At 41.1% G+C, this 19,226-nt stretch overlaps 1 protein-coding gene across 2 annotated transcripts in view; it reads right to left on the bottom strand.

The window, feature by feature from the left end:
* CDH7 (cadherin 7) overlaps nt 1-13,011 on the bottom strand; it is an 83,198-nt gene extending 70,187 nt beyond the window's left edge. For both annotated transcript variants that reach the window (XM_076330046.1, XM_076330048.1), the window contains exons 1-2: nt 12,911-13,011; nt 3,592-3,993 (exon numbers count right to left, since the gene is read on the bottom strand). In XM_076330046.1, coding sequence (XP_076186161.1) covers nt 3,592-3,801 — 210 coding nt within the window. In that variant the 5' untranslated portion in view covers nt 3,802-3,993; nt 12,911-13,011. The remainder of the gene's footprint in view (nt 1-3,591; nt 3,994-12,910) is intronic.
* Nucleotides 13,012-19,226: the final 6,215 nt, after the last annotated feature.

Below are 19,226 nucleotides of genomic sequence, written 5' to 3'. Positions count from 1 at the left end.
TGGATGTCTGATAGCTATGTAACAAAACCAATAAAGATACCAACAAAAGTTTAAAATTCTATTTTAACTGCACCCCTTTTTGCCAATGTGTACCCATGTAGACTTAATTACAAGATTGTATATAGCTTTTCAAAATTTAATATAATAGCATACACTTTTTCCTAATTTTAGGTGTTTATGCATTGAATCATTTAAAATTGTTATGTACTATTATTTTTATGCCCAAATAGACTCCATTAAAGTCATTTATATGGAAAATACAGAGTAAGACATTTCACAAAACATATTACCAAGCGATAGTAAACATTTTCCAGAAAACAGAAGACACCTATGCTTTTAGCTAAATTAGCATCATAGTTAACTGCCTCATCTCTTACATGACATGTCTGAAAGATAACAGTGCCTATCTGAACAGGTAAATGGGCTAAATAGTTAAATGCTTCAGCCCTTTAAGCGAACATGACATATGCTCTGCTGACAGACAGAAAGAAATTGTATATGGTTCAGTCCACAATCTGATTACATGTTAAGCACCTCCCAAGAGGCACTCAGAATTACTCAGGATTGAATCCAAGATGATTAAAATTCATACCATGGAGAGGAAAGACCTACATTTTTTAAAAAAAGCAAAAAACCTCAGTCACCTCTGACTCCTATTAGTGTAAAACTAATGGAACTCCTCCAGAGGTTTCTCCAGAGTGACATGAGAAACAGGCCCCTGCCGCCTTAAGAAAATAAATACATTAAAAAAAACAAACCAAAACAAACAAACAAAAAAAACATTCTGCAAATAAATGGATGCCAAGGATGCAAGAAGGAAGGCTGCAGTATACCTCAGGTATGGATCTGAAGTCTTATTAAACAAACATGAAAACACTGAAAAATTATTTTAAGTGAAAGACTCATCTTACTGAGGTGAATAGGAATCTTGTTACATTATTTAAAAGGAATAGGATTTTACCCTGTATGATCATGTAATTAAAATGTCAGAGTGCACAAACCCAGGAGGACAGAGTTAATGCTGAACATGGAATTAACATTGGTATTTCATGATTCTTGGATGATTTGCCATATAACCCTAATGTTCTCCAAATGCTGCCTTCCAAACAGAATTGCCTAGGGCTTTGTAAAATTGAATAGTGGCAAGGAGAAAACATTCCCTGTTGCAGCTCCATTTGCCTGAGTGTTTCTGAAGGATTTTTATCTCACAGCCCTTAAAATCTGGAGGAAGGTTCCTTGTTCCTAGATGTGCAGTTAGATTGGCACCCTGCAAAGCATCCTGAACTTAAGGTAGTGCAGGACTGACCTCCCCAGGAGCAGAGCACTCTGCAGAACACGAGGCAGAGTCTGGTTGCTGCTTCCACTTCACTTGATGAAAGAAGTGAGTTATGCCAGCTCTTTGCTTGCCGTAGGTTCCTCACCAAAGGGAAAGAAATAAAAAAAAAATAAAAAACCCAACCAACCTTCCTATCAAAATCTCGGCCTTCTCAGTCCCTACCTGCCTGCAAAGGATTTGAAACAAGAACAGCAATATTTTTAAGGGGAGAAGAGCGGGAGGAAGACGACTGCTGCTCACTTCAGAGTGGTGCTACACATAATATGTTAACATACGGAAAGAAAATCACATCTTCACCTTTTTGCTCCCCTGCGTGGGAATGCAGCTTCGGTCATGATTGCACCTCAGGAACCACACAGTAAAAAGCCTCTCCAGTGAGAAGGTTAGGAACTGGGCACGTCTTCTCTTACAAGATGCTCAGCAAGGACTCTGTTTCCAGGAAGATGGGCTTGCTTTTGCAAGTGCAAATTTTTATCTGCTTTTCCTACAAAATGAGTTGCTGGTACAAATGTGAGTTCCTGAGCCAAAAATTCATACTGCTGATACAAAAGCAGGCTGGGCACAGACTGTTTCAGAAAAAAAGGTTTGCTTTTCAGAAGGTATCTGCTTATGAATGCTAGGACTCCTGTAAAGGACAGGAAAGAGCAGACTGTGAAGCTAAAAATAACCGCATACATGCAAATATCATGTACTCTAGCGCTACCACAGCAGCTTTGGCCATAATATAGCAATCGAATGAATATGAGAATTGCTACAGATCAAAACTAGTCTTCAGTTGAGTTTTTAAAGACACTTCTTTTCCAAGAGAGAAATTCTAATTTGCAAGCCACACTTCCTTTTTTATCAGTGGGCAAGAATGCCAAATATGCTATTTTCCAGAGGCACAAGAGAAGCTCCAACCCGAGAACAAATTTGCCTAAAAGACAAAACTCACAAAGCCAAGCAGCAGCTGCATGGCATCAGAATGGAAACTGCTACATAACCTAAAACTTAACAAAAACTTTCAGGACTGCTGTAATAAGAGATGATATTTCTGATTCTAGCACATCTTTCTTAAGGGCTCAATTGTGCAAAGTACCAGCCCTGGTTCAGAAAAGAACCTAAACACAACCATAGCTGTAATCATGAGAGCAGTTCCCCATTTAACTTGATTATTCAGTTGGCATGATTAAATTCTAAGTGCTTAACTGTGTTAACACAAACATCGAGGTTTTTGTCTCAGAACGACGAATTAAGTAAGCTGAAATTCATTGCACTTGTATATTTGAAGCGGTGGATTTCAGATTACTTCATCTCCTTTTTCTGTAAGCATGCCATTTTTCCAAAAGCTGTCACTCCCTTGCTTTCTATGCATTTGCTATATTTTAATGAGAAACTCTGTTTATTGATACTGATATTACGTAGAAGAATGGGTTTTTCTTTCAATCAGATGATTACACATAAATGTTACATAGAAACACAAGAGGGTTTTTTCTTTGGGGCTTTTTTCCCTTCATAATTGCTGAAGGAAGCGTATTACCCGTCAGCACAAGGCAGTGAATGAGCTAAGGCCCGGATTCACAGCTGTGCCCAGTGCGCTCCACATGTAGCGACGGGCGCCCGAAACAAGCCATTTGGGATGCCCTGATGTAAGGCCTTGTTCTGCGCTGGCCTGGTACCCATCCAAGGGAAGGTAAAGCCACAAGGCTGTGCTATGCACGGAGGGCAGCGAGGCCCCCAAGGTGCCCATCTGCCAGCCAGGCGACGTCAAAGCAAAGCAGTAATGCAGACATGCCCTCCTTCTTACTTGTCACACCCCCAGATGCCTGCTTCTTTCTCCCTTCACTTCAGCAGTGCTGATCTTTAGAGAGCAAACAACATAACGCAGAACTTCTGTTTTCTGGGACTAGCTGTTAGCTCTTATAAAAGAATATTCATCATTATATTTCTCCATTCCGATGGAAAAAAGTACATCTAATATTAGTAATAAAGTATTTTTCTTTGTATCAATGCTGGTAAAACACTTTCATTATTGCAATCCTTTAAAGAAGCATAGCTAATATGTAGAGCTTTTAAAGAAAATTGCAAGAGGAATCAGGAATGTAATGTGTTGCTGTTTTGAAGTGTTAAACATTTTTCTTTTTCAAACTACAGAACTTTGTCCCACCCTGGCTTAATTCAACCACACTGACAGAATAGCAATTTTCAGGTTGCACCATATAAACACGTCAAAAAGCAAGCATCTGCACCCTCCAAAGTTTGTTTAAATCCCCTACCTTTCCTACATAGAGTGGGTCTGTACCCATGTATTCTTCCAGCACAAAGAATTGATTCCACACCCAGCTGCGTTTGGTTCTCGTCCTCCCTGATTGAAAGTAGGGCTTTGACCTGGACCTCGAGAGCTCTGCTTGATTCATCCCAGAAAGACACAGGAAAAGAGCTAGTATCTGCAGAAAACGGCAGAACTCCACTTTGCCCAACTTCATCTTTTTTTTTTCTTTTTTCCCCGTGTAAGAAAAAACCTTGACGAGAGCAGGCACAATTCCAGTTGTCTCAGTAGCTCTAGCCTCCGGCAGGGTGTCAGCTGGGAGTCCAGAGATAATAATTTGTGGAGTGGTCGATTGGAAGAAGTCACCGCTGCTGAATAGCCTTCACCAAAGAAATGGTGTAATAGGTACCTATCCGGGAAAAAGACAAGAACTGTTGTCAGAACTTTTTTTTTTTTTTAAAGAATGCAAATTCTTTGCAGCTTTCACATAATGCATAAAAAACAATTATTTATGATTTTTCTCATCATCAACACACTTGAGTTTACATAATAAGTCTTTGAGAGTCTCGAGCCCGTTCCTTGGATGGCATTACTACTGCAGACAGATCTGTATTTATAAAGTTTTCTCATGACTGTTCTCTTAGTACACCAGTTTCCCCAGTACAAAGGCCAATTTTTTTTTTTTATTATTGAAATAGTCAAAGCAAGTGTAGTTTTTTACAGTTATTTGTTTTGATTTTTCCTCCTCTGTCTGCTACAGTCTGCTTTACTTGCCATTACTGTGACATAATTACAAACCAGATACAGGCAGGAAGTTATATTAATGGAAAGGACATATGCTAGCTTAACTCTCTTCCATATAACTGAAAAGTAAAATAAAGGAGTATAAGATGAATCAGATCAATTTGACTGATTCTTAGTCACAGTACACCAGATGTTACGATTTGTTCTGATCTGAATCTGACCCGCTAAAAAGCCCTCAGAGTCTCCCCACTCATTTTTACTACATTCTTAAAGCAAATGTCAGGCACGGTAAGAAGACTAGTTTATATACTTATGCTCAAATATGTTCAGAAAGATCAGAGGATAATTTGATTTTGTGTTTTCAATGAAACCTTGATTTAATGACAAATTATTTTTCAGCAGTAACACATACAAGTTGTATCTTTTTGTGCATCTTGTCCTTTTTTATTTTAAAATCTTGATCACTTAGTAATTGGTGGAGCTCACTAAAAAATAATAATTTACAACAAAAAAACCCCCTTCGATACTTAAATAAGTCTTTTTTTCTGTCTTTTACAATTGTGAGCCTTCTCTGGCCAAGTAAAAATGTATACTTAGCATAACGTTTTTAAAAGTGTAAGTTCTGTCAGTCAGAACCAAATGTAGCTTTGCGGTTCAGGGGAATCACCTGCATTAACCCCAGGTAAGCAATGCTCCCTCTGAAATAGGCATCCTCCCTTTCTGAGTGAGCAATGAGGCAGACGAGAAGTATTTAAGAAGTGCCAAACACAAGGTGAAAATGAGGATGAAATTAAAACAGATAACAAGACATTCATTTGGAGTGAACCGCTGCTACTTAGGAAGCCATGGAAGAAAGAAGATTTCATCCTTTCTACATTTAATTAATCTAAAAAGCCTAGACATTAAATCACATACACATTAAATGCTCTAGATAGATTATTATTATATCCCTACCCACTACTATTAAAACTGAGTGAAATGCGATCTCTGCTATCTGTTTTCAGTATGTCAGGCTCTTTAGCTGAAGAATGCCTATGCATCGTGCTGCCAAAGGTACCTAGAGGGCAGAAACATGAAACAAATAAAACGCTCTTCTGATTACAGACTGTATTTAAAGCCTTTTTATAGTAATCCCTTCTGTGGCACTGCCCTGCACCAGAAAGGCTTTGCTTAGAGACTGGTGGGATAAACCACAAACCCACTGAGCATGTTTGCTAAGCAGCAGCAATTTGAAAGCTTCCATATGTGAAAATCCAGTGTCTCCCTACAGGCAAAACAAAGAGAATAGGCAATGTCTTACCTAAAGACCCTAACTTCCAAAACATGATGCTACGGTTATAAAAGACGTCTCTCCAACATGGACCAAGATTCTTTCTGCAGCGGGATTAACACGCAGGTGTCATCCTCACTAGCACAGCATAGTTTAAAACGATTAATCCCAACTAGTCGTAGCTCAGTTTTGATCTGGCCCTTTGGGTAGGTTATGACCATATGACATAGTAATTACTGAGAGGGCTGCCGTGAGTGTTAAGCAGGGTAGCTGTGCTTCCTCACCGTGAAATGTTCACTTCCTACCGCTCAGTTCAAATAAGAGAAGCATTGTTTGTAGTAGAGGCTGTTTATGCACCCTTTACTTTCCCTCTCTGTGTCTAAGTTACATCAGGTTAAAGACATCTGATATTGATAAACTGTCAGTTTATTTCAAAGAGGCAGCAGATCGTTATTTAATGGAGATAAAAATATGAAATGGATTTTCTTAAGAAATGTCAGTAAAACATTTACAATATGTTAGAGTCTTTCCGCTAAGCAGTTTGAAACGTCTTGTTCTTGCTCTGAACAGACATTTCAAACCTAGAATTGCTCTAACCTTTATCTCGAACAGTGTTCTCTTATATCCTTTCTTTTACACCTGCAGGAAAGTATGAAAGCCACCATATGGAGTGCCGTGGTCCCCAGCCACACACCACAGCTCAGAACTGAAAAACGCACCCAAAATACCAACTGAAAAACAGTCCATATGCTAGACAGCACAATCTGATGAAAAGCAGAATAGTCACACCCCTTGGAAAAAAAATTGTTGTCGTTTACTCATTCTCAAATACTTTCACCACACAGTCTCCAGAATTCCAATTATTTTTATTCAGCTGTGTAGCAGCACTTTCTGCTCTGAAACACTCTTCCCTCCCTTCCTCCCCTTCTTCAGGATAAGTCTTCCTATTCCTCTTAGAGCCCTTTTTTTTAGGTTTTTATTTATAGTTCTTTCAGCACATTGCCTTTTGAGTGTGATACTTCCCAAAGCAGAAGTAAAAGTGTCTGGTATTTGAAAATCTTTTCTGATTTAGGAATAATTATTCATTAAATTGCATTTCCTTACCTTTCTTACTGATATAGATATACATATTTACATGGATTTTTTAATTAAAAATAAAAATATTATATTTCTGTCCAAGCATAACTAGCACTTGAACATCACTTGTTCTATGAAGTCCGTAAGTATGAAGTCCACAAGTCCACGTAAGTAACATCACAGCACTCATAAAACTGAAAACTAAAAGGTGCTGTTGTTTTTTTTTTCCTCATCAAGGCATAACTTCAATGTTCAGGGTTGCACTTGCAGCAGTGGATATGACTAACACTGACAGCAATAGAGGGAATGCAGTGCTTTGATTCCAGTGCCTTCTCTGTCATCTGCATTTACAGGCTTGAGTGTGAAGTGAAGGCAAAACTGACCTGCAACCATTTTGTATTTTTGTTTAAAGGTGCTCTTTTATAAAATGGTATCACTTTCTGCATAAACAGGACTCAGAGTACACATAACTGGGAAATATTTGCACTTGTAATTGATGTCATTAATTACCCTAGGACATAAGTGCACCTTTACATCTTGTTTCTGGATCTCCAAAATGCTATTCCTCCCCCCCCCAAACATGGGCAAAATGCAATCATGTCTCCTCACTCATGCTTTGCCTACATAAAAAGTAATTTAGGCTTTAAGAATAAAATTAATTTGTCTGCTGGCATATTTAAAGCACTAGGCTCTACCTTTCATACCTAAGCTTGTGTTCCCTATTTACTTTGCATATAGTCCTGACAATCACAAATATGAAAAATATAAAGTATAAAAACTGGTGTGTAATTCAAAGAGTATGTTATGTGATCTGGACTGTGCACGTAGTAGTCTTACCTGAGCAGTAACATGCTGCCTATATGAACAGCTATAAGAATCAAAAAAAAAAACCATAAAAAATATCCACTAAATATCTCTCTCTCATGTTTGTGTTCTTAAATAGCTGGTTGATATATAAAATATCAGACTGAAGAATATACATTTGAAAAAATAATAACCTCCTTATTCAATATATACCATAAAACTTACATTTTCTCCCATATGCTGTATAGAAATTGAACTATATTTAAGCCACACTCTAGTAGCAGAAGTGTTCTCGTGAACACTGCTAATCTGAAAAATGTTACTACTCTACTTTGCCAAAACAATCTGCTAGTGTCAAAAAGACACTATTATGCACTGCCTCTGAGGGGCAATCTTGATTTGTTGAAAACATTCAGATCATGAATAAGATCCTCAGCTTTAAGGAATAGTTCCCCTCACTGTAAGCAATTAAGGATAATTTACACCCACTGAAAATCTCTCTGAATATTTTGCTTCGCTCCGTAATTTCTAAAACAACGCATCAAGACTAGTCCTCGCTGTTCATGTGTAGCAGTGAGCACCAGTAGATATGGACAAAGCATGTCTTCAGTCTCCTAGATATCCCCATGGAAGTCCTCTTTCCCCACCCCTGAGATTTCCCCAGCCTTGTAGGGCCATTTGCTGAAGGCACTTGAGATCATCTTCGTACCACCTAGCCTTTGCAGCCAAAGTGCAAATTCCTGCAGACTTCCACTCACACATTGCTACCCGTGTCACAGTGCCAACTTAATCTATGAACCACATCATTTCCCTGTCAACCTCTTCAACCCAACAGGGATTTTTGTCCTTTGCCTTATATTGTCCTAAAGTCTTTGCAATGTACAAAATTCTTCAGGAAGAAGTAGAAATCCAAAACCTTTTCCATTACTAAACTCCACCAGTCTGGATTATATTTCTCTATTTTGAAATCTCGCTGTCAGTCCAGGGCATTCATTAAAGGTGTAACTGAAGAGTTTTCCACTCCTATCGCCTTCCCTCTCCCCACCCCACCCCACCCCCCTTACTCTCCTCTCATCAGATTGCTTCAACTTTTTATACATTGCAAAATTTACTGTTTAAACCTGGACCTCACTGTCTCTGAAAGTGCAGCCCAGACAACACCTGCCAGTAAATCTTGCTTTAGCTTGGTCAATAGTGCACAGTTACCCCATGTTTGTTTGTTTGTTTTTTTCTCTACTTTAGTCATCCAATAAAATAAGACCCTGCGTGTTGAGATAATTCTGAGTGTGACTGTTGCCACTGGATCTTGACCCATGATCCCTTAAACACAGTGGAATCAGCAGGTGAGCTCCCTGACAGCTGAACTACCCTCACTGAAATATTTATGTTTTGACATTCAATTTTACAATGCCCATTGGAAAGGGTGTCACTTTCTGTGGCAGACAAAATTCCCCTTTGTTATGAGCCTGCAGCTCCTCTATGTCATACATCTTAAATATCACGGGAGACTCCTTCACAGGCACAGGAACTCTGTGATCCATGAGACAAAGGGTTTAGAGAAGATAACATGTCTAATTATGGTGTAAATTGCAATGTCTGGTTATCACTTTTTTCAGGGAAAGAAAGGAAAAAAAAAAAGAAAAAAGGAGGGTGCCTTGGAGCAAGTGAGGTGGGGACCCTTCCATGAAATGAAGCTCTGCGAGTCAAGGCAGTATGATGAAACCTATTAACTCCCTGTTCCAGATGACATTACAACTACAGACCACAACCTCCTGCTGCTAACCGGCCTAAATATTCACATGGGAGATCTGTAAATGTAGTGCACATCCTGCAGTCTGCATCTGGTTATCAAGCAAAAAACTATCACTGCTCCAAACATATGGTGCTGTTACACTAAACTGGCTCCTATACCCTCCGACTCAGGTGAAAGGACCTGATGAGACAACAGAAAAACACTCGGCACACTTCAATAAATGATATGGCTTCAAAAAATGCATAAAGAAAACCAAGCAACAGCTTTTGGTCTTTCATACTGCTCTGCAGTTGATCATAAGATTGTATATGGCTAGAGTGATAAGTTGTTTGGGTTGTTGGTAGGTTTCTTTTTTTCCCCAAGAAAAATTAACAAAAGATTTTTTTTTTTTTTTTTAAGTCTCATTTTCTCCATGTGAAAGTGCTTTGTCTGTTTTTCACCTTGCTATGGTACATTTTATAGATCTAAATTGCTGGAAAAGATTATGCTAATTTGATCAGTTGTTGAAAAGAAACACTAGCAGTATTTGTATATCTGTGACCAATCAAGTCAAATATTTAAACTTCCGCAAGCTCAATTTCTGCAGCCTCATTTAAGCTGAGGAACTTCACATAATACGTAGGGAAGACTTTCTTGCAGAACTGCTGAATTCCCAGAGGAGGCACTCCTGCATTACCGCTTAGAGTTAAGCCTGGTTTGACAGGAAGAACCGAAGTAACCATCATCTATTTGACGCACCCTTCCTCAGCTAGAATTTAATGATTTTTATTGTCACGAGAAAAAAAAAAAAAACAGTAGTAGCATGAAAAAAAAATGTGCATGATAAACTAAAGGAAACTGAATGGCTCAAGAAAGGCCTTCATTGAAGAACCGTTGAACACATCAGATGTTGAAGTCAACAGCCAAAAATATACACAGAAACTTACTAGCCTACCTGCCACTAAAACTGACTCCCAAGCAGTATATTCATCTGCAAACCATTTGAAGTTTAAAATATTTTCTATTTTCATTGCACATTGGAGTCAATTTGTGAGTTGAATACCTTTGAGAAAAGGCTTAGCCAGGTTTGTAGCAAAGTAGGACTCTAACTTAGAATAGAACAGCCTAAGGTTTTGCATTAATAATGATTTTCTTCAGTCAAGTCTCTGACTGCTGAAGAAACAGAAAAATATGGACACAACATGCACACGCACACAGTTATACATGAAAAGGATAGATGAAAATCTACATGGATGCTATATTCATTCTTCTCATCAGATAATTCATAGATAATCTTCAGTTATACAAATGCTTTACAATTACCCTTTTATATGGAAAGATAAAAATGCTTTCCTATTAAATCAATAGCAAATAATCAAGAGTGCTTTGCTATTAAATCAAGAAAAGTAGACTTAAGAGTTGCGAGGCTGTCTTCTGACTCTTAACACAATTCTAATGACCTACATCAGCCTTTAATTACAGTAAAGTCTCCCATTATAAGGGTGAAACGCCCTCTGATTAAAACTGCAATCTTTAATGGCTTTTTGCAAGAAAATAGTCCACATTACTGATGTTTGTATTTTTACTCACATTAACTGACATGCACTTCTAACATGCAGTGGTAGCTCAGATTATTACCTTTGATATTTCCCTAATATTCCAGGTACTTTTTAATCTCTGTTAAGTACTCAAACCCAAGATATTTCACATACTTAACATTAAAAGTTGTCGGAGTCAGCTTTTAGCTCCTTTGCTCTTCTCCCCTTACTGTGGATTTTATTGCAACTGTTTTTTAAATCTTACTTAGCCTTTTTTCATGACCCTAAAAAAGGAGTGTGTCTAGATTAGATCCCCTGGTAGTTGCAGGCTGGAGAGCTAGAAAAGCGTGTACAAGGACTTTAAACAGGATGTCACATTTGGTCCCTAGATAGTTCTTTTGGATTTGTTTAGTGGGTTTTTTGTTCTTTTTTCCCCCAAAGATGATAACACACCCGTTGCACTGAACTAGCTCTAATGAGGCATAGTCGTATTATTTCTAAACATCCTCACTTCACTTTTGCATCTTTAAAACTGTTAGCATATTGCTAAGAGCAAACCAGCAGCATTTCCCAACCGGTCTTTATCTGTTGACCTGTTGTACCTTTAGAAGCTATATTCTAAGCAAACTTAATTTACTTATGCAACTTTCATGCTATTGCCCATCTGAATAGCTCTTCACCTGAGATTATGTAGACTTATCTTTTTCAGAAACAGAGTAAGTATCTAGCTTTCACCAGTAACAATTCCCTGAAAACTTAAATAATGTAACAGAGGAACAATTAGTAAATGTAATAAGGGTAGAAAAGTGAAGTCACACATCACTGCCAAGAAAAGACTGTTTCAGAAACTGTCATTCTTAAGAGTTTGGCTCCTTTATGTATTTATTTATTTGTCCTGGAAAAGCGATTTATTTTCTGCAAAGCTGTACAATCACCTATGTTTTAGCTGAAAAATGGCAAGGCAGTATGTCTTGTTAGAGAGACTATAAAGTATACGCTGCCCTTTCAAGTCTCTGCTTTGACTTGAGAAGTTATCTATCAGAACACAAGATTTTATCCTTGCAATGGGAAAAGATTAAAGTACCAACATTTCAGTTCCCAGAATCAGAGTGCCTCACTAGGCTCTGTCCCACATCCCTCCCTAAATCCCCCACTTTGCCGGGGAAGACATCGTTTGCAGAATCCCGGCTCACCTGAACTACCTCACCTTTTGAAAGCACGAGTATAAAGGCTAAAACTGATCTCAAAAAGGGATTTTTTTCCTCCATTTAGGAACTAGCAGTCTGAGGATCCAGGTCACAACCCACTTGCTACCGGTGCACACAACCTATCATAGGAAAGCAGGACATGCCCGTGTGTGGATATGTGGATAGATGGGGTGACGGGGTGGAGGGGGAAGGGTCAGTATCCAACAGCCAAGCACTGCAGAGCTAGCCTTACCAGCTGAATACTAATCAAAGAAATAAGCTCCCATCATTTCAACATTTGCAAACTCTAGAACATCCGTGACATAAAAGGAGGAAAGCTCTGGGAAATAACTCAGAAAATGTCCTGGCCTCAGTAATCTTTTGCTCCGTAGCATCAGTGCCGGACTCTGAGACCAAGCGAGACAGCCGCTTCGGTTTGGCAGAAAGGACTGAGATGGTCAGGGCTTAGTGCTGCCTGTATTTTGCAGAAGTCTGTGGTCCTCCCTTCCCCCACCCCACCTCCCCGCTTGTCCGTGAGACTTCTCCGAAGAGTCAGAGAGATGCTATTGTTCTCTTATTTTTCAGAAGGTGCACACACGCGTACAGCATCAGTGCTTTTACTTCCCACGGTTCCCCTGCCACACCTGGTGCCGGTGCCCCCGCGGCCGTTCCGAGCCGCGCCGCCCGGGCTGCCCGGGCCGCCTGCCGACGCCGCCCGGGCCGCCCCGCCGGCCCCTTCCCCACCGCCCCCGAGCACGGGGAAAACGCAACTTACCGCTGCGCCGGCGGCCGCGCCGCCCTGCTGACTCCGCAGAGCCACAGCCCCGCTGCCGAGCAGGAGCAGTTTAGGGGCAAGGGGGGAGAAAGAACCACACACAGCCCTTTCCTGCAACTACTCCGATCTCCCCCTACCTACATGGGAGGGGACGGGGGAGAGGAAAGCAAGGAAGGGCACAGGTGCAGCCGGCGCTTACCTGTTCCCCCTCTCCCTCGGCTGCCCAGCGCAGTGAGTATTTTAATCCCAAGGGCCGACGGTGCCTCCGCGGCGAAGTGCTGGCGGGATGCTCCCAGGCGGGGGCCGGGCTGCGGGCGGCGGGGCGCCCGCCTGGCATGGGGGCTGCGCGCCCGCCCGCGCACTCGTCCGCGCCCGCAGAGGTAGGAGCGCCGCCGCCGCTCCGCTCCTCCTCCTCCTCCTCCTCCTCCTCCTCCGCGGCACGGCACGGCACGGCACGGCCAGCCGCTGGGCACACGGTGGGAGAAGTGGGTGCCGGTGCCAAGCCCGGCTCCGACTGGGTGCGGATCGTGGCTGCGGGAGGAGGAGGAAGAGGAGGGAGGGAAGGAGGCGGGAGGGAGGGAAGAAGGCAGAGGAGGTGGGGATGCTGCTCTGGGCAGGGGATATCACCGCTCGGGGGCCGGAGCCGGCTGCCAGCTCCGTCCGAGGGCGCGCGGAGGAGGCACCGGGACTCTTTGCACCTCCCGAGGACCCGGCGGTGGCTATTGAAAAGGGACCCAGGGAGCAAGCAGCCTGCCCGGCCCCACTTCCCCCCGCCTCTCCTCCTCCTCCTTGACAGGGTATACAGATGGAGTCCTTTGGATAAAAATCAGGAGCCGGGCTAGGGGGTGGGGCGGGAGCCAATCTATCTCCCGATTTGCATTTGAAACGCGGAGCTGAAGGAGAGAGTTCAAGAATTTTTTTTTATTCCCCCTCCCCAACTTGTCCTAGAAGCCGCGGTCGGCCGAGCTCCCGAGGCGTGAAGGCAAAGTCGCAAAACTAATCCGAACTTGCGGGGTCCCTGCTTTAAGGTTTTGCCCTTTCAAGTCTCCCCAGCCTGCCCTGCTTCCACTTGCAAAATCCACCCCTCCTCCCCGGCCCGTTCGCCTGGCCGGCGGTGGGGAAGCTGCGGGCCGCGGGGCAGCGAGCGGGCAGTGCCGGGGTCCCCTCTCCAGGTCCCGGGGCCGCTGGGCGCGGCGACGCTTTCCCGGGGCAAGGCACGGACCTGCCACCGACCTGCTCAAGGGACCTAAAACCCCGCACCCCTGCTGCCCTCCGCCTCCCCAGCGCTGCTGTCCCTCCTACCCGGCCCCTGTATAAACCGGGGGGGGGGGGGGGGGGGGGGAGAGGGGGGAGGAGAGGACAAAAAAACCCCCCATGGAATAATAAACCAGGTGGTTTCATAGAATAAACGGTGGAGAGAGGCGACTGTGCCCGTGCCGGAGCTCTGCGCACCGGCAGGAGGAGAAGGCGCAGTGTCACGCTGGGGCTGGTGCCTGGCAGCATCCACGCACAGCCCCGCAACCCCAAAGCTGCCCGGGGAAGCCTCTCTAGGAAATGGATACCTGCTTTGTTTGGACTTGGTCCGGCTGGGAAAGCGCAAACTTTCTGCCTCATTTCAGCACTGCTGAAGCCTCTTGGGTCTGCAGAATGAAACAGGTCTACAACTGAAACGTGATCACCCAGGAGTCAGGACGCCTCCTGCAAAAAAAGGCAGAGCTTCCAAGTGTTGGCGGAGCTGCTGAACTGACATTTTCCACGGACAAAAATATTTTTAACACCTACTGTTTTTAGAACAATGGATGGTACCAAGGGCAACTGTAAGAAATGAGCCTTGGCCAATGTCTTTTGATTTATAGCTTTAGCAGAAAAGCATTATCAACATACTATGAACAAACTAATAATGTGCATTTATAATTAAATTTCATTCCTATTATACATTATACTATGAAGTGTGGTGTCAACAATAATAAAGTAATGTGAGGATAAAGTCACCTCTTATCAACAAAGTAATTAGTTTAGATCATGAAGGATTTTTTTTTTTTTTTTAATCATTTTAATTTCTGGATTTGTTTGTAGCCTTTGAATACACAAGTGCAAACATGCATGAGTATTTTAATAAATGCAATATGTAAATGCTATGTGTTCCTCGTCTTTTAGCTTCGTTTTCAGACATGTGATTTCCAGTGTCACCCTTCTAATCAGAGAGAGGCGATTCAGCATCATGGCATTTGTGAGCTGAAGGAGTGGTTTAAAGAGGGCAACTAGAAGCAATCTTTATTCTCCAAGTTATGGAGCTTCTGAGTGCGTGGTTGCAATGTAATAAGATGCATTCAGGCAAGAAAATCCTGAAACATGATTGCACACAGTTGCTTAAGATTGTAATTAAGGATTCTTCTTTCCTTTGTCCTCCTTCCCCCAATCCCTAATTCATCTTTCACAAGTTAATCAAAATAAGACTCTCTGCACTGATCCTTAGAGGACAAGGTTCAAGGACAGATTATCTTTTTTCATCACTAAATATCACAAACACCTCTGCTTTATCTTCTTTCAAATTCATTTTGAGATGTAACCAGTACTGGGAAACCTTATATTCTCCTACTTAATTCAGTAGCTATGACTTCAATGGTGAAAATAGAACAGCTTAAAAAGAGAAAAGAAAAAAAAAAATCATTGTTTGGGAATGGGACGATACAAAAAAGAATCTACAAGGGGTCATGAGCTTCATAAACTTTACCTAATGTCTTCAAACTTTTTCTTTGCTCTTCAGATTCAAAATAGGGACTAAATAGTTTTACAATCACTTAAAATCTTTCTGAATGAAGGATTCTTTCTCATTAATTTTGATTCTGATCCAGATATTACTAATGGAGAATTGGAATAGCCAATTACCACCCAATTAAAAAGCTTTCACGTGTAGGCCTTCGCAGAGTATTTCACAATGTTCTTACTAACTTAACAGACCTCTCTCAAGGATGTGCTTTGTGTCCCAAAAATCGGTAATCTCTCAAGCAAAACCTTTCATTAAACTGTATGTCTGTGAAAACATTTGAACTTATTTTTACTGCATTGAAAATAAGATAGATATTTTTGTCTGATTATTTTTCTAAATGTTTATGCTGTCAGTATCAAAATAAAATGTATTAAACCCTTTGACTTTCATGGGAGCAAAACAGCCCAGTGACTCCAAGTGAAAAGTATGACTAAGCAGACCAATCTAATTTCATTGCACAGGCAGAATAAAATATAAAGAAGCAATTATTCTTAGTCACTTTTGGCGATCTACCATTTTTAGTAATATAAGCAAATGTATATTTTTTTAATACAATTTGTTCTTGACTATCTTGGTGGTGGGTTTTTGCCAATGAGTCAGTCCATTCCAATACATTGACTGGATCATTTTGGCTGTAATCCACACTTACAGTGCTGTCGTATTTCTTTCTATTACGTTTTGTAGTGCATTTAGTCATCCTGAGAGGTACGGGTGTACCATTTCCAGAGGAAAGTCTACAGTTTGTTAAAACAAACGTTGGACCATGCTAGCCTGTCTCTTAGGCAGGCCCTGTAAAGACTGACTGCAGGCAACAAAGGGTGCATTGGTACTGGCACCTTTTCCATCTTTTGACTTCTGAAAGTGTCAAGGATGCCTCTTCACAGCACGAGTTGTGTTGCTGTTCTGTATAGTGGATCCATAGGCAGATTTAGGACTGCAAAACCTGCTCTGAAACATGCTCTCAAATGCTTCTTAGACAATGAGAGCTTTGGTGGCTGCTGCTCAGGGAGGGTTTTGACCTGAGGCAGAAAATGGAAAAGTTTTATAGTTGTCCTCCATCCCCTGAGCCACTGACAGTCTCTCAACATTAACATTTCTACCTGTGCACTCATAATATACATTCTGAAAAAAGCAATGTCTTGTAACTGCTACCTGGATGCTGGTAACTCATTGACTGTGTAGGCAGAAATAACTTCCATTATGCACTCAGCAACAGCTTGCAGAGTTCCTTCGATATGAGAATGTATTATGCTCAGAGGCAAAATTCTAACTTATCCTTACTTTTCCTGAAAATATATATGGATATTAGGCTTTCATGAGGCAAGTAGGAGAGCTTGCAGTTTAAGATCCTTTTTAAAGGAAAACACTTCTTACTACCATGAGCACATGGTTGCTCTGTATAAGTACTAATGCCTCTATAAATGACTCTTAGGTAAGGACTTCTGCTGTCCAGAGATATTATTTACAGGTGGCTATAATTCTGATGTGCATTTCTCACCTTCTGTATCACATGGGAAATCACTGTCCATTGCTGTGGTTACACTAGCTAGGATTCAAATCTAGAATTGAGCACTGCTTGTCTTCAGTCTTCTTTTGTTCTCATTTTGTTCTCTGCCTTTCTGTGTCCTACCAGTTATGACGTAATTCCCTATCTAAACTGAGTTTTTGAGGCAATTGCATTGTTGTCTATAATCCAGGAGTTTTTCCCACCCACTGTGGAGCTTCAGTAATTATGGGGACGTACATAATAGCCCCCAAAAATTCAGCAACCTATTCTTTAGAAGATATTTTGCAGAATATCTTCTAAAGATTTGGCATCCCAAAAGACATAATATGAACTAAATTGTAGCAAATAACAATAGCAGTGATTCAACTGGTCAATTTATTAGATGTCTTTATGTATCCACAATCACCCATTCCACTTAAGAAGTGTTACCTTGTCAATTCAACATTACCATCATGGCTCCAGCTGTTCCTCTCTGGTTCTTCCTTACCTTCTCTGGTGTTTCCACAGTCTTTTGATGACATATTTGGCCTACATATACTGGCGAATCTAGGTAACTGATATTTGCAAGAATGGTATTCTTCTTCAGAAGTAAATCTAGTTAATCTAAGGGAATGTAACTCTAAAAGTAATAGGAAGTTACTGTTGCCTAAGGTAATAAATGTGAATGCAGATAAAAATGGAGTTTATGTTGTCAGGAAGAACAGAGAAAGGCAACAGAGGGAGTTGTAGGAAAGGAACCTGTAGAGTTAAGAAACTGTAGATAGGAAACAGGCTCGTTTAATCATAAGGAGGCTGCAAAATTAAAAGAAAAAGATTCTGCCATTGAGGGTAATTTATTAGTCACACAGCAGTAAGAACAGCACAAGGAGAAATCAACTGAAAAACAACTGCATGGAAAGAACTTTGAAAATCTCACGAGAAGACGGTGGCAAATAGCAGGTAGGCTGTCAGGAGACTGAAAAGAGAAATGGAGAATTTCATTATGGCCACATAGGAATGGGCTATTTATACAAGCAAGGATAGATGGCTTAAAAAAGCCCTAAGACCAGAATGTAGGCTGTGTGGCCAGGCTCCAGATGCTATTCATCATATTATAAGTGGATGTACCAAGCTGGCCAGCACTGAGATAGAATACAGCAGGACAAAACTGGCAGTGTTGTGCACTGAGTGCTCTGCAAGAAGTATGGACTACGAATTGGGGGGGGGAGAAAAAAAATCAACAGCAGCCAAAGAAAGGTGCTGAGAATAAAAACATGAAAATTATTTTAAAAACATTAAAAAAAAAAAAGCTAGGAATAAGAGCTAGGAAATGAGATATAAGACAATTAAAAGGGAGGAAGAATGCTTAAAAAAACCCTTTTTTATGTTTCATTAGATGAGGTCGTTCAAACAAAAATGCTAGGAAAGGCACAGTCAGGGCAGGAGCAGAAAAAAATCCAGTTTCTGAGAAGTGCAAGCAACGTGCCAACCACTTGTGTATCCTTGGTCCTGCATTAACATTGCAATGGTACTGAGAAAGTTAAATAGTAGCTCTGTAACAGACCTCACATAGCAACATTTATGAGCATCTCTCAAATACTGATGAACACAATAGTTCGAATTGTAAGTAAATAACTCCACAAACACTTAGGTCTCAGATTAATGCTTCAGGCCAGCAAGATCCTGCTGGTGGAGAAGAAGCATCACTGTTTTTATAATCGGCACTCCTCTCTTTTCTGATGTATGCAGAAAAAAAAAATAGGTTAGACAAGTTTCTGCTGGATATTAAGCTCAATTCTGCAGGGCATTCACACTGTGGCACAACTAAGGTCAATTTTTCAGAGGAATTGCGATCTAGACTGAAAATATTTGTCTGAGCCTATGAAAAGTTATACATAGGAAGTCCAATTGAGTTCAGGGAGTTTTGCACGCTTCAGGGGGCTGCTACTGTGTAGCAGTCGTCTGAAAATCTGCAGCTGAGTTACTCATGAAAAATGCCAATATATACAAATAAACCAGTAACTGCCCATACACAGCAGGATGGCAGGATGTATCACTTCAGGTCAGAGTCTATACTCTGCATCAACTATACAAAATTAATGTGAATAACTCCTCCACTGACCTCTAAACCCAAACCAGATTTCAGTGTTACAGTGTAAGCTTGAATACTTGCATGAACAAACCTGAGATTACAGGGACAATTTTAGAAGACTTTTCTGAACAATTTGCCCAAATTACATATACTCCTGCATCATGACT

This window comes from Aptenodytes patagonicus, chromosome 2 (assembly GCF_965638725.1).
Source record: "Aptenodytes patagonicus chromosome 2, bAptPat1.pri.cur, whole genome shotgun sequence".
In the NCBI taxonomy this organism is placed as follows: domain Eukaryota; kingdom Metazoa; phylum Chordata; class Aves; order Sphenisciformes; family Spheniscidae; genus Aptenodytes; species Aptenodytes patagonicus.
The sequence above is the reverse complement of the archived record's forward strand: the minus strand, read 5'-3'. Positions and strand labels throughout refer to the sequence as shown.